The sequence below is a fragment of the Sinocyclocheilus anshuiensis genome, unplaced genomic scaffold (assembly GCF_001515605.1).
Source record: "Sinocyclocheilus anshuiensis isolate Anshui unplaced genomic scaffold, SAMN03320099.WGS_v1.1 scaffold784, whole genome shotgun sequence".
Taxonomy (NCBI): Eukaryota; Metazoa; Chordata; class Actinopteri; order Cypriniformes; family Cyprinidae; genus Sinocyclocheilus; species Sinocyclocheilus anshuiensis.
The window spans coordinates 592,261-609,168 of record NW_015554160.1 but is presented as its reverse complement, the minus strand read 5'-3'; the positions used below and the strand labels follow the sequence as shown (position 1 = coordinate 609,168).

Sequence of the window (16,908 nt, the reverse complement as noted above, 5' to 3'; positions counted from 1 at the left end):
ACTCTTTCTAAATGCCTACACGCTAACCACACACCCAGACACACACAGTCTGTAAATACATTTAAACCCACACACAAACACACTCCATACACACGGATCCTCCCTAAAACACCAGACCTAGTTGAAACCCTCTCATACAGGCTACACAACACATGCACATATAAATGAGGACAACATTTATAAAAAATATCAGTCCTTAATACACTTAGGACTGTGACGTAAAGCCCAAACACCCACAACCGCAGACAGCGTAAGACTATCCCTGACGAAAACCCTCCCTGAAGGGCTGACTGGACGCTTTCAATGCCACATAACACACGCATGTAAGATGTACGCAGCACATTTGATGTATGCATGTGAAATACAGCATTCTCTTACACTTGTTATTGAATGTTCAGCAGACGGTGACATCAATCTGTGAATACACGTGTGCCGTAATGTAAATCATTGTAAGGAAACCATTGGGTTTGTGCCCAGATGTGCTCTGTGGCCCAGACTATTTTTTCAGTATGTTTAGCACAGACAACTGAGCACTGTTCAAGTTATAATTGTCTTCCTGTGGACCGCTGAAAGGGATGGAGATGGATGTACTGAAGTACTTTTCAGCATCAACTCTAGAACAAATATCTCATTGAACCATTAGAGTTGTGCACTTTCATGTCGCTTTCACTAGGCCTCAAAATTACATGTTTTAAAAATCAGTTAGTCTAGTCCAGTGGGTCTCAAACCTCTCCATGAAGTACCCCCAGCACCGCACATTTTTTATGTCTCCCTCTATCTGACACACCCACTTCAGGTCTTGCAGCCTCCACTAATGAGCTGATAAGTTGAATCAGGTGTGATAGATGAGGGAGACATACAAAATGTGCAGTGCTGGGGGTACTTCATGGAGAGGTTTGAGGACCACTGGTCTTGTCTATGTCTAGTTGACTAAGCCGTCTTAAAGGGACACCACCCAAAAATGAAAGTTCTGCCTTTATTATTCACACTATTTTGTTTCAAACCTGACTTTTTTATACTGTGGCGCACAAAAGAATGCATTTTGAAAGAAGTTAATTATATTCACCAAAGTTGCATTTATTTGATAAAAATACAGTAATACTGTGAAATATTGTTGGGTCACTCCGTGTCAACTCAACCAGAGGTCCCCGGCTCAAATTTTTGATTTTGCTAATATTTTTTCTGAAGAAAGACAGACATGTATAGTGATGAAAGCCAAAATATTAAATGTCAGGATTAATATTTACTGAGTAATCCAATATTTTGCAGAGGGGGTCAAAATGGCAATTTTCACCTGAGATTCAGAGCCAAATTACAGGGGGGTAAAAATGACTTAAGAAAGATGGCAGCATCATAATGTTACTTTTACAAAGAGATTGGTTGGTCTATTAGTAAAATCTGTTGAATTTAGCAATCTTTGTTGCATTATGTGCCAATGGTGACCATTCAAAAAGGGGAAAGAGCACTTTTCAAGTTTTTTCTCCAAAGTTTGCAGGCCTGTAACTCAAAAAGTATTAAAGATATCTTAATGCCCTTTTAGATATTAGGTCTTAACAAACGTCTCTTTTGGCATCTTCATTTTAAAGGCCCTATATGGTTCAGTTCCAGAGATAACGGAATTTCAATATGGCTTTAGGAGTAAATCGATAAATTGTACACATTTTCAGTGGTCACAAACAAAAAATGTGGGTCACTTTGCAAAAATATGACAATTCTTTTCTTTTAAAGAGGAATGTCTGAAGAACAAATAATGTTGAAACTAGAAATGTATCTCGTTTCCTTCTGTCAAAACAACTGCATTGAACATACCTGTCTGAGTGCTTTAAGTATTATTTTTCCAAAGTTTGTGTGGCTATAACTCAAGAAGTATTAAAGATATCGCAATATAATTTTAGTTTCTAGATGAGTTCTAGATTCAATGAGGCCCCATATTCAGACTTTTGTATAATACCCATTTTCAGTGGTTGAAAACCAAATGTTGGTCACTTTGCATACAGCCGATACTTATTGTATTTAAAGCTTAATGTGTGAAGAATAAGTAATGTTTAAACTAGAAATGCATCTTGTTTCCCTCTTTCAAAACAATTGTATAGGACATACCAGTTTGAGTGTCATAAATATTCTTTCAAAAATGTACTATGCTTTAGATTTTATAACAATAAAATATTATTCATTTAATATTGTTCGTTAAATACAATAAGTATCGGCTTTATACAAAGTGACCAACATTTGATTTTCAACCACTGAAAATGGATATTATTCAACAGTCTGAATATGGGGAGCTGACATCAAACAAAGAAAGAAAAAGATACTCAACAAGGAACACAGTCACTGTGAGAAATCAGTTTAATATGTTAGTATGAAGCTACTTAAATAGTATCATAATATGAAATGAGGTTTGCAGACGAGCAGTTAACTGAACAAACTGTGTGGTCTGCATTCAAATATCTCAATAAAAACCACAACAAAAGAACAGCAGGATCTTTTATGGCCTCCACACATCACCACAGCAGGCCAGTAAGAGAAGAAGTTTACAGAGCACAGAGCCAGATCCATTTAGGTACTGTGATCCCAGCTGATTTCTGCCCACAGTGACTCCTCTGGTAGACAGGTTAGATCAGCAGGGACATCTGTTTACATGTGCCATCTCTGATGAAGAGGAACCTGTCTGAGACTGGAACTGAACCCACTCGCTTCTGGATTCAGAACGCGCTCTAGAGAGCCAGTCAGCACTCAGTGCTGCTCCTGTGGCCATGAAGCCACATATTTTTCTTTTTTTTAATTCAGTAATGTTTATTTGCCCTAAGATTATTCTGCGCAAGGGGAGCAGAAGTATAATGAGCTGTTTATATTGAATTTTACAACACTGGGCTGAGATTCAGAGTAAATCCTGGTAATATGAATTGTAATTATGGTTTTTGGAGCATAGCGGTTGAACACATGTAATGTGGCTCCGCTCACTTCTTCTAATGTGTCTATTGCAGCCTAGCAATATATAATAACTTGGAATGTGCAAAAAAACATATTTTTTATTAAAATCAACCAGCCAGTGGGTTGCCTGAATGATCTGAAAAGAACATGGTAATTAAAGGCACCACATGAAAAAAAAAAATAATACAAAAACATATACAGTCTACATTACCAGGTCAGGGTCGGTAAGATGAATGTCTTTGAAAGTCTTTTATGCTCAACATGGTTGCATTTTTTTTATCAAAACTTCAGTTAATCAGTATTATTGTGAAGAAATACTGTGAATAACTGTTTTCTATTTGATAATTGTTTTTTTTTTTCAAAAGACATTTCTTCCTATTATCAATGTTGAAAACAGTTGTGCTGCTTAATATGCATGTTAGCTAAACAATTTTATAAGAGCAATATGAGCAATTTTAACCAATTTGCTCTTTGAGTAGTATTTGAGTAGTGAGCAACTTTTACAGTCCACTAAATTGGAATAGCTTGAGAATGTGGTGTATATGGAGACAAGGCCATATGAAGCTTTGTTCTCAAATTTCACTTGTGGATGAACATTTAACGTGAAATCAATACTTATGGATCATCCAGCTACTGCTGTTGAAGTCAACAGCTCCATCAGAGAGAAGATGAGAGTGAGAGGGGGATGTCAGAGAGGCCGAGAGGGAGAGAGAGAGAGAGAAGTTATAAACATAAGCTCCAATTCCAGTCTCAACAAAATAGCTGGCGCAACCTCGTACGCTGGCAGACGTGCTGTAATTAAATCGAAAAAAAGATGCAGGGAGTAATTTTTTTACTCTCTCTCTCTCTTTCTCTCTCTCCCTCTCAATCAAAACCGAACAGCTACACAGGTCTGAACTCCAGTGATCTCCAGATGTTGATTATTTTCACATAAACAAATTAATTATTCACGTCCATTTCTCTCTCTACCTCTTCTTTCTGTACCACTCTGCCCATCCTCCTTCTTTAATAATATCAGTACTTTGTCCATCTCGGTTTTCCATTTCCTTCTCCCACTTTTTTGACCACTTTGTCTATTCTTCTCCTTCCGCACTTATCCTCTTAATCTGGTGGAATCCGGTGCAGTTCCTCCCTCATGCTCACTCGGCGAGACACTACACAGCTCTCTCTTCTAATGAACCCAGCGACCCACATCAGGATGCTTTTGCTCTCTTCAATACCTATTGTCTGCAGATGGATATTTGTTTCCTAAACACCAGCAGACCCAATTTCATCACTGACGTATAACACCTAGACTACATGCTACTGCTGTTTGATACATTATAATGCCGATTATCTCAAAACTGCTACAGCTGTCATAAGCATATTGTGATTACTTCATTAAACAGTCCCTCCAGGATTTCGCCATTCTGTGATCACAGAATTTAATGCAAAATCAAGCGTACTCCACATTTTTTGTGCCAGCTTTTTGTCTCATTTCCACAAACAAATGAATCAATATGTAACAGTCTTGCTGCCGTATTGCAGTGAATGCCATTGTAAAGTGAGCAAAGAACAGAGAAGGACATCTGGTTATATACTAGTGTTTGAAAAGGACAAAAAATTTCCGATATGAAGCCCATTTGAGGGCCTGGAGAGGGTAATATTTAATATTTCCAAGTGATCGTTCCAAATCATTCATGCATGACCTCAACTCGCTTCCAAACCAAGACACATGCAGTGAAAAACAATATTACAACAATAGACAATATAATTGTTTAATAAACGATAAATAATATTTTAAAACATTAAAAGTAGGGTATATAAGCTTCACTGATTAGATACTGTACTGATTCAGTGACAGTCCGCAAGGTATTGTGTCCTACACAATTCTATGTTTTTCAACCAAGCAGAACTATATTTAGGCTGAGTATTTATGCTGGTGATCCCATTGCCTTTTGCATGGAGGACCAGGATCACAATTTTAGTAATGTGCATTGTGCAAACATATTTAGGTAATTGTATTTTTGCTATATATTATCACCAGTTACATACAGTGGGTACGGAAAGTATTCAGACCCCCTTAAATTTTTCACTCTTTGTTATATTGCAGCCATTTGCTAAAATCATTTAAGTTAATTTTTTTTCCTCATTAATGTACACACAGCACTGCAATATAACAAAGAGTGAAAAATTTAAGGGGGTCTGAATACTTTCCGTACCCACTGTAAATACATCATGGTTATTGGAATATTTGCACACATTTCAAGAAAGCTAAATTCAGTCATTTTTAGCCTGCAATAAATAAATAAATAATCAGAAAAAAGTCCTATGAAACCTGGATGGGACTGATTAAATGTCAGCAAATGTCAATTTAGGTATTATTTATAATAATAAAATTATAATTTTAATAAATTATTATTTGATGATTTTTGCTCAATATATTAATAAGATTCATTGTCCATGTTCCAATTACATTTTGGCAAAATGTTGGCAATATCAATAATTTTCCTAAAATGCTAAGAATACTGATTTCAGCTAACAGCCACTATCATGATTTTAAAGAAACCATGAACCTCTCCCTTGTTTCTTATTACCCATCAGCAGGACAGTTCACACAGAGTAGGGTGGCACCTAACCTGGATGTGACTGACACTTCAAAGTCCTGCCAGACATGAGCACCAAGCAGCACCAATTACCTCCAGACCTCCTTATTGACAGGAGTTACAGAGCCAGGTGCGTGTTAACAGTACTGCTCTATTATGGGTGGGGTTTTTGTCGCTGGAGGCTAGCGGTTACATCATGCTGTGGTGGAGTCAGTATGTGCTTCTCACTGGGTGATTATATACGCTCTAAGTCCGTAAAATTGGGCCAATGTGCCGTGTTAATATGAAGGAATTTTCTGTACTGATGTTTCACATGTGTTTTACCTGTATTTTGAATTACACATTGCATTGTGCTGTGTTTTAGGATTGAAGGAAATGTCCGAAAAATGAACAAAGCATACTGGTAATTTTCTGCCAGGATATTATCAGTTTTTCTATGGATGTTTTTTCTTACAGTGTACAGGGCACATACAATAAGTGTACGTTAGCTAGAAAAAAGACAAGTCTGTGCTCACTGGGAAGAAGATAGTAAGTGAAAGAGGAATTAAGGGGATTGTTTTGTTAGTCTTTGATTTACTGTTTACTTCCAACCCAGAAATGTATATAGAGGCACATATTTGAGCCAAGGTTGCTTACTTCTCCAGATTAATTTACCCCAGCATACTAACACACAAACCACCTGTACACAGCTATAGCCACAATATCAATTGGTACTAATTAGTGGGGCATTTAATTTACCTTGTTATTTATAAAAAAATATGCAAAAAAATCCATTATTATTTGCAATGATATTTTGTTGCATTTTTTTTTCCAGGATTAATTGTTCTAAATGAAGAAGTATTGAAACGTAATAAAAAATGATCAATTAATTATTCTTTTAAATAGAGTACAGCATGGTGCTCGCTACTGCTTCTGCATACATCATAAGCTCTTTCATTCACTTTAACTTGCAATTATTTTCTACCAAAATCTGATTTGATAAGGTGTGAACAACAAACTAAACCAGCCATGTCAGTTCCAATTTATGGTTTTATGAGTATTTAAAAGGACCAGTCACTCAGTGTTCAACTCACCTAAATGGTCAACTAAACTGCCAACAAAGGATTCATGAGTTTACTTGATCTGGATAAGTCAACACAGAAAAATCCTCAGAGCACAAACACTACAAGACTTAATCATAACCTCCAACATTAAACACCTCAAATCACTTTAATCAAACAATAGGTTTAGAGTAAATACAGTGTGCCACACAGCTTGAGCACAATGCTCGGCATTGATCCAGGGTCGGAAAATAAAGCGTCAACATAAAACACTGTATAAAATCTCTCCTAGGAACACTCCGCAGTGTTCCTGTGGATGGATCAGGTTTTCTTGACACAAATCCACAAACTCATTCAACTATAAATCTAAAGGCTTTTCTCACTATAATATTAATACAAGGCCTCTGTAACATCTTGATTTTGAAGCCTATAAATTCAAAATTATCATCGCAGAGAGACATTTTTTCAGTACAACTGTTGCACACCTGTAAAATCATGCCACATGAAACCTGCCTGGAAATGATTCTTTGTCTGAGCGTTAGAGTTCATTGAGACTTCAAAGAGACTTCAAAAAGTTTTGTTACATCTATTCATTCCTTGATGCTTGTCCACAATTAGCCAAAATGTTTAGGTTCCCCAAGTGTTTGAATAACCATTTCACTGACCTATTTCTGCGGTGATGACACCCAACCACAGCTTCACTACACTAAACCCACACTGATGACTCACAGCTGCCTGTCACACTCACACCAACAAATCATTCAGTCTGTGCTTCAATAAACCTTTCACTCATTCAGTCGGTTTTGGAGGGAAATGTGGCCTAATAACTGTCACATTTTGACAGTTGCAAATATCCCATTTGAAGAGTAAAATAACAGTGAAAGAACATGATGTGAAATGTATTTGCATGTAAAATTTATGAATGCATAACTCACTGCTTCCACGTGTTACCCTGGCAACCCTGAGACTGTAAAAAGTGGTCTAAGAGAACAAGCATAGCGACAGTAATTCAACAGTTTTCAAAACTGTGACAAGATGGAGTGGCAGAATCTTGGTATTTTAGTCAAAAACATAAATAAATAAAAATAAATAAATAAAATCCAAGCACTTCCTGACAGACAGGTGACTGTTGGTTCTAGAATCCTTTGATACACATATGGGTGAAATCCCTATAGAGGTACTATAGGTACTATACACACTAGATGTGTGCTTTATTGTTTCATACATAGAGATAGTCTGATTATCATCGGATGATTGATTATAGATGATTATTATGATTATAGACTGATTATCAGTTTATCAGTATTCTTTACAGATTTTAAAAACTTTATACAACATATTCGGTTCTCAAATATCAGGTTAACCATGAAATATCTGGTATAATTCTTTAAAAATGTCACCCAAAAATGTCATTTTTAGTACAACATTGCACCTTCAATGTAAAATATAACATTTAAAAAATAATTAAATAAAACGGTTGCAATGAAGCCTTTGTGTACTTCTTGCCAAAACATTTGTCGTCACAAGATATTAACATAAACAGAAAATTTAATGTAAATTCTGATATCCTGACAGACCTACCTTGTAACACTCAGAGTCTTGTCTTTTTGACTTTTGTTACCCAAATATTATACTAATAATATAATTAAATATTGATTATATATACTGATAACATTCAAAATAATCCAAATATCTCAAATGCAGGAAATTCCTCTCAAGTGTTGAGCAAGTTTGTCTGCAGCTGAGAGGAAGGGGAGTTCTGGAGAGAGGCCTACCTCCTCCGCACACAATAAACCCTGTGGAAACCCACAGAAGTTTTCGAGGACAGGTCTGGTAGCAATTACCAAGCAGATACATCCAAACTCTGACTGAAAATGCACGTCAGTCCCAGCACATAAACTGCTTTCATTAATATTTTAAGTAGAATTTATCAATATCCTGCCCTGCCACAGTCTTACAGCTTTTCCTGGAACCAACATGGGGGCAAGTTCTGTGGCTTTCCCCCACATCCCAAGATTTTGACTCAGCGTGTGCAGTCAGTCCGATTCGCTCTGTTAGAAAGAAATAAAGAAAGCTTCACATCCGATTTGATTGTGAACTTTCCAGTCGTCTATATTTGTGGCAGTCAAAACAATCCCAAGCCATACTCCGCAGAACCCTTTCCATAAAACAGGTCACTAAAGAGTCTGCAGGGTCACGGTAAAGGATTCTCATGAAAATCGTGTTTTGAGGGCAAACAAAAATTAAAACTGAAAATGAAAACTAGGCTCACATCAGGAGTTCAGGAGTCACAATTTGGTGAAAGCCCAAGTGTAAGTCATGCAAAAAGATTTCAGTGAGTCAGGCTAAAGAACAGTAAGTGTTTCTGTAAAACAGACCCAGGCTGAGAGAGTAGTAGGGGGTAGGGCTGCACGATAAATCGCATGCGATATTTAACGCGCATCTTGTCAGTAAAGCCGGTTCTGTAATCAGCGGTAAATCTCCATCACGTTCGGGCTTTCACATGGAGCAGCATTTACCACACAGAGCCGTTGTTCACTGACAAGCTGCGCAAAACCACGATCATATTTCGCGCATGTTTTGCGCAGCTTGTCAGTGAACAATGGCTCTGTGTAGTAAATGCTGCTTCATGTGAAAGCCCGCACATGATGGAGATTTACCGCCAATTACAGAACCGGCTTTACTGACAAGATGCGTGTTAAATATCGCATGCGATTTATCGTGCAGCCCTAGTAGGGGGGCATGAAAGGGGCAGAGACCGTTAACATCTGTGGGTCTGATGTCTGGCATTAATACCGAGCTATGGAGTTCATTCCAAAATAATAAAATGACAAGTTTGGTGAACTAAGGGCCTGAGGAATTGCAAAAGTCCAAAATACATTTAGACAACTACTCAACTAACTACTTTGTTAGTATTCTCTACCAATATTCAAACTTTTTAGGTTATATAATTGGTTCTCAGATATCAGTTTCACCAATAAATTCTGCCATCTGGTAAGTTTTTAAAAATAGCATCCTACAATGCCATTACACCACTGTGCTTTCAGCTGGAAGTGCATATTATTTGATTATTCAACTATGACTGGACTTTTTTGCTGTTCTAAGCTGAAATAATTTCCGTCGTGAACCAGGCTTCATGCTGAAAGTCAAAAATCTGGTCATAGGGATTCTACACTGTCCTTTTATTAATACGTATAATCAATTAGGAATGTTTTAGCCTGTTTGAAATGTATTTGCTGACCTAAAAGGCCAAATACTAAAAAGTACAAAGCCAAACAACCATTATGAATGAAAATTCACTCAAATCATGAACCATGACACAGTATTATGATGCTATAAATGACTGAATCCAGACGTCATACTCACTGTGGTTGATAAGGAACGGGTCCGTTAGGTGATGTCTTCATGGACAGAGTCAGATGTCCCATGTTGGTGCCGGGCAACGGTAACGGCACTTGACCTTGGCCTTGTGGGAAGATCTGCTGAGGAATGGGACGCTGGGGAATTACATTATGACCGTTGGGATATCCATTTGTATGACCTCCGTTTGGAAGTCCACCATTGGTGTGTCCGTTTAATGGTCCAGTTGGATGAGAGGATGGGGGCAAAGTGGTCTGTTCACAGGACTTGCCTTTAGAGCCTGGCTTACACACACAAATGTGGGGCCGCAAACACATCCCTCCATTTTTGCATGGGGGCGTACAGTTAGCTGTAACAAAGAGAAGAAATTTCATACAATTAAAAAAAAGTCATACAATACAATTAATATAATATAACTTACAACAAAATGTCATATGCTAAAGTTTACTTATATAGCGCTATTAGAGTTTATAGAAGTTTATAGAAAAGTTTATAGAAAAGAGTTTGAGTTGAAAAAAAGAGAATAATAATTTGATGAATTATTAAAAGGAAAGCAAAGAAAAAATAAAACGAAAGCAAAAACCAAACCAAGCAAAACAAAACAAACAAACAAACAAAAAACGGGAAAACAGAGGAAGTGTGGAATGGAAGGGTCCATGGGATCCATAGCCTTCCATTATACATGCATTTCTGTACACACTTCCATTTTGTTCATTTTTACATGAACTGATGTAGGAGTTGAACGGAACCATTCTTATTTTCATTTTATAGTTTAGGTTTTTATTTTGTTTATTGAAAATTATTATTTGTGGTAATAATCAACAGCATGTCGAGCTTTACATAGAATATAACTTTAAAAAGCAGATATTTCTACAATATTCTCAGCATAGTTAATACAGTAGAAAGTCCATAAGGTCATAGTTTTTGTATACTTTTTATATGATGTGGAACAAAACATAAAAATGAAGGTCAGAACTGTTTTCTGCACAGATCATGAGAGAAAGAGCAAAGAGAATGCAAGAGATGCATGAGAGAATGCAGACTAACAGAGAGGGAAAATGAGTGGATAACTGGGTGTTGACTTGTGGTCTGTAATTACATCATTGAGGAGCAGGAACAAAGCTGTCATTCAACTACAAAGAGCCTAGCGGCCTCTGTGGCCAACCTACACACTTGCTCACACACACACTCGCTCACACACACACACTCGCTCGCACACACACACACACACACACACACACACACAAATAGGGCAGCTTGCTGCTCATCAGCAAATTTATAGTTAGTCATATTAAGCGATTGAGTGCTGTGGAGATTCCTAAATAGGAAATGGATCAGTGCCCTGTGCTCAAGGCAGATGTTAGGAAGGATGATCTCAATGACAGTTTCTATGACATCACACTGAACAGCAGCTGCTTTACACAAACTGTTACAGAAAGGCATCTTATCATCTTCATATATACTTGTTTCAGACCTTAACATAGGTCCAGACTTTAGAGTACAGTGAATTTTATGCTATATTCAAAATCACACACTTTTTACTTGTATACAAATAAACATTAATAATAAATCATTATTAATATAAATTTAATTTGCATTTAATTAAGTTATAAACTATATAACAAAATATACCTTCATTTTCATAATAAAAATAATGTTCTTAATTTATAAATAATTTTTCCAGATGCTTCCTGAGGGAGGTTTTATTAAATTTAGCTTACTTTTGAAGACAAACTATACCCAAGCACATACAGACACACACACTTGTCAGAAACATAATTTTTCCATACAAGCAGGATTAAAATGAGCATTTATTGACCACAAATTATTATGCACATGCCTTGTGACAGAGGTGAGAGTCAAATATGACATCATATAAACAACTCCTCCTGGTTTGGAGTTTTTCATTTCAGTTGACATGACCCACAGCAGGGTATTTCTGTTTCTTCTCCACCCTCACTAGGTTTCCCTCCTTTTCCAATGTACCTCATTGGTCCTCTGGGGCTCAGGGTTACAAAGTGAGACGGCCCTTAGAAACGCAGTACACACACAAACACTGTTCTTGTACATATCATGCCCTTGTACACCTCCTCTTCCACATACACACAGAAAATGAACATACATGTGAGCACAAATGTACACAGAATATCATTCTTTCAACTCAAGAACTCATGCCACATACACATTTACATACAGAAAAACTTCTATATGAGTTAAAGGAGATATAGCCTAAATACTAAGCAGCACAACTGTTCTGAACACTGATAACACTAAGAAATGTTTATGCAAAATCAGCATATTAGAATGACTTTTAAAGGATCGCATAACACTGAAGCCATTGAGAAGCAAATATTAATCAATGACAAAATGAGTTATCCCTATACTAGCCCCAGAAAACAATCATTTCTACCACACATGAGTGTTCTGTCTCTCTATATAAACTTATATTGTAACTTGCTTGTACAGTGTGAATCTGTAAGTCAGTATATCACAAGTGTTAGATTGTGCTGACATCCTGCCGACATTAAACATTAGTAAGAAGATAGTCTCACCAACCCTCATGACTAATTCTGTGGGCTACTGTACAATGTGGAGGTTAAACGCTCTGCTCAATGCCTCTTCAAACAAACCTTCTTGCTGACTAAACTTCACAGCACCATAAAGTTAGGCCTCACAAAGACAGAGAGCAGGAAGGAAAGAAAGACTGATAAAGAGAGGGCGATGTTGCTGACTCAGATGACCAGGCTATGGGGAGCAGTGCTGGGTAATTCCAACACGTCCAGCTTCTTATTAGTTTTATCCCTCAAGTCAATATTGAAATCGGTGTTAAATGTGTTGCACTGTACCCTCAACGTGCTCAGCGGTGTAAGAGCTCACGCACAGCTGAAGGCGGCAGACAGAATGGTCGATAAGCCCATTTCAGTCTGCTAGTATTTCACAGTAGACACAGAGCCAATTAAAGGCGTCTGCGGTCGGGCCATTTCTCCGCTGAACTTTATATGTGTTGCACATCTAAGAGCTCATTCAAGAGGATCTGTACGCTGCAGAGCTCTCCCACAGCTCTAACGTCTTCAGACGTGTTGAATCTGAAAGGTACAACTTGGATTTGCTTGGACAAGAAAGTAACATGTGGGTTAGCATGCTAAGCTACTGCCTGAGGACTGAAAGCCTGCAGTGTGAGCAGACAGGAGAGGCATTTCACAAGTTGTTGTGGAGATACTGACACAGCAAACTCCTCTCAAACAAGCCATGCTTTAATTAACCTGGAAAAATAAGCATTTATGTTAACCTTAAAGGGAAAGTTGGCCCAAAAAATTATATTTCTGTCATCATTTACTCTCTTCATGTCGTTTCAAACCTGTATTACTTTTAATTATACTGCTTTGTTGAATGCTAGATTCGAATGGTTTGAATGACGTTCCAAGGTGTTAAGTTGCATGACTATTAAGTACGTAGTTCCAGGTTTTTTTGACCAGATTACAGTTCTATATCACTTTGTTGTGTACTTTTCAAACTCTTAATGGTGGCTTAGGCTGTTTTAAGACTGGTATTTAACCTGTGAAATAAATAAATGAGCACTATAGGGACAAAAACATTACAAAGACATGAGCATGTGCTAATGGAATAATTGACACTGGACCACTGAGTCGTTAAAAATGAATGCAAACACGATTATTCTAAACGTGACTTTAAAGCGACCATACGTCCTCTTATTCCCAGAAATGTCCTGGCCAGGATTTGTCTAACTGTCTAAAACGTCCAGGTTTTAGATTTGTTTTCCTATTGTTTTCATACCTGCTGAAGGCAATGACTGACCAATAGTGTGCAGGCATTGGACACAATCTACCAATGTTGGTGTGCAAGAAGGTGGAATCTACAAAGAAAGGTCAAAGCAATGCAAATATGGTACATATAATGTATGAGGACTGTTGAGAGCATGCCAATAGGAAAACAAAGTCAAAACTCTGACATTTCAGGCAATTTAGAAATCACGGCTAGGACATGTACACTGGAAAACGTGGATGAATGAACATTCTAACTAAACCTTACCCTAAAAATGCTTAATAATTTGATCTGATCCACTTTGTTACAAACTATAATACAATAAGCCTAATCTAAAAATGATTGTTTGTGCTGGTCAAACTGCATTGCAGGTGGTTAATAAAGAACACACAGGTGACTGTACTGAATTACCACATGCAAAAGCGGTGCAACTAGTGAATTCAGGGAACCTACAGAATTGAGCTCTTCTCTTTAGTTTAGGCTCATCCCAGCAGGTTCCTCAACCTAGTCACCTGTTCCTGCGGATCTAGGAAACTTTTTCAGCATGGACAGCCAGGAAAAACGTATCCGTCTCTCTGCCGTGCTGTGGAGCCCAGGTGAAATATTTTCATGTTGTGTTTTATCTGGCGAGGGACTTGAACGCTTGGGCTGTTTTCAGTTGAGGGACAAAATAGACTGAGCAGTCTTTCAGTGGTGAGCTGTGCACACATGCCTGAGCTCAGGAAAAACACTCAAACACTTCAGATGAGCAATATGAGAAATCCAGGCTCAGATGGAAGACATGAGCATTCATTGCATTTTACATGTTGTAAAACTTGTAAAACAAACTGTAAATAAGATGTAAATTATGTAGTGGCATTAAATCGAAGCTGTCATCAATGCAAAAGTTGCTCTCTGGTCCTAAATTTTCATTAGAGTTTTTACCATCCGCAAGCTCTTCGGTGCTACACAGTCTTCCATTGTGCAGACAAATGAAATCACCCATCAACCCATGACTGTCTGAGAAACACAAAAATGCTCTAAATGTTTCCTGATGAATCCAATAAAAGAACTCAGGGAAAGTCTGAGAAGCTTCTGAATGCATATCACATGGCGAATGCAAGCACGAAAACTCCTCAGGGAAGAGAGGACAACAAGGTGGCAGTCATTCTGCAGACTGAACCTAGGCTCACTTCATGACCTCCGTTCAAACAACTTTTAAACATGTCTGCTGTTTTTTCACAATCACACTCCATTCTATTTCTCAGAAGTCTGTTAAATAAGTTAAGCCATATTTTAACACTACATCCTAACCAAAATATTCCAGTAACAAGCCATTGTTGTTAAGGCAAGATTTAGGCAGGAATTCATAAGCTCTCCGTAAAGTAATGTGTAGTTGAATAGGAACAGAATATGGACGTTTACAATTATTGGTCCAATAAGCTGCCTTCAAATTTGTAAAAAGAAATAGTGTTGAAAAGCAATAAATTATTTAAATTAAATCAAAATTCCCTATTGAAAAGACACAAAATCATAAAATAATTAGTCAATTAAATTAATTAAATATATTAATTAATTAAATTCAATTAAATATATCAATTATAATGGTTCAGGAATGGTATCTAAAAAAAGCAGTAAATAAATAAAATAAATAAATACTATTATAGCAATCCAGAAATGTTTATGTTTATTTTCTTTTAATAAACGCTGGCATGCACAAATGACAGGCACACTGGAAAGTTCACTGTTAAGATCGGTTTCATGTCAGAGAGCTGCTAAGAACTAATTTATTCACAAAGTTCACTCTCTAAACATATAAACAAGTGTAAATGTCAACATCATTTATCTGTCATTTAAAACATGAGCTCATTGATGCAATCCAATCGGTCTTCCAGATTATTCCAACTATTACTCCTGGTTGAAGGCTTCAGTAAATATTTAGTTTATATGTAGGGTTATGTTTCAACTAAGCTTAATGGCGCAATGCTCAAACATTTAGTAGTGCAAGTAAGTTGGTGCTGGAGCTGGTGCAACCGGCCCCTGGTCTACATTGTCATTTATTTATAGGACATGATGGGCCAAAAATGAACCAGGATTAACACTCTTCCTGTTCTGTTAGAGATAAAGAACTGGAGTGCAATATCCTGGTGGTAAAATAGAAAGGCTAATATCCCAGCGTCCCTCTGCACTGTACTATAATAGGACTCAATGTCAGCGACCAAAGCTACCTGGATGACTGACAGCTCCAGATAAAACACTTCATCTATGAAGTTCCTTGCAGCTCGGTGGAACGAGCCAGGAAAAACAAAAGGCATTTCTATTTAGACGATTCTCTTTGTTTGCACTTTCTGAGTGAGGTGAGTGTTAAAACCTGAAAAATCTAACCCCATTACACATTTAGCAGGAAAATTTACAATCAGGTCTATCTTCCGAGACAAGAGAGGTGGTGAGTGGAGACATAGTGATCCTAAAACACAAATGGAAAGGAAGATATATAGAGACAGGGGAGGTACTGACTACAACCTGGACTTTCTCATTTTTCCCCTATATCGAAAAATATACGAGCAATGAAAAATGGTTGACCCATGATTAATCCCTTGCCACTATGTCCCAGTCATCATAAATTACAACATCTAATGCTGCTGTCAGATGAACGAAAAAGGTCATATTTCATTCTTAATTTGCTTGAAAGCATGTGTACACAGTGGTGACCCCATCATAAGACACGTTTATGGGTTTACGCCAGTGATCTGGCAGAAAAACTGGATTCTAGTTAGAGTTCCTTTGGAATTCTTCCGCTTTTAAGAACTACCGCTTTCTCCGGTAGTGGGCGGAACTAATGCGCAAACGACAATCTCATTGGCTGGCGCTCACCTATTATCGTCCCTGTTTTGATTTCAGCAAATCAGTTCGAGCGAACGCACACAACCTGATTAATATTCATGAATCCAGTAGCTTATTAATCCTTGGTGCGTTTTATATTGTTCTTATTAGTAGAATTCGTATCATTATTATCTAATCAGTATTTTTGTTAGTTTTTCCCCAATTTTAAATTTTTTTTTTACAGAAACACTGAATGACCAAAAAAGCACCACCACCAGTCCGAAGTTAAAATGACTAATATGCATTCATACATGGTTATCAAGTTTTAATTCTAATTACTAAAGTTCTATCATTAAATAACATTGATTATCATATTATAATGCTTGACTGACTGATGTTAAGAGTGT

The 16,908-nt window shown here is 37.3% G+C and overlaps 1 protein-coding gene across 1 annotated transcript in view; it reads right to left on the bottom strand.

Moving 5' to 3' along the window:
* The window catches only part of LOC107670806 (latent-transforming growth factor beta-binding protein 1-like), an 80,278-nt gene that overhangs the window by 52,806 nt on the left and 10,564 nt on the right, over nucleotides 1-16,908 (bottom strand). Inside the window, exon 3 of the mRNA XM_016463573.1 lies at nucleotides 9,923-10,265. Within this exon, the coding sequence (XP_016319059.1) occupies nucleotides 9,923-10,265 (343 nt within the window). The remainder of the gene's footprint in view (nucleotides 1-9,922; nucleotides 10,266-16,908) is intronic.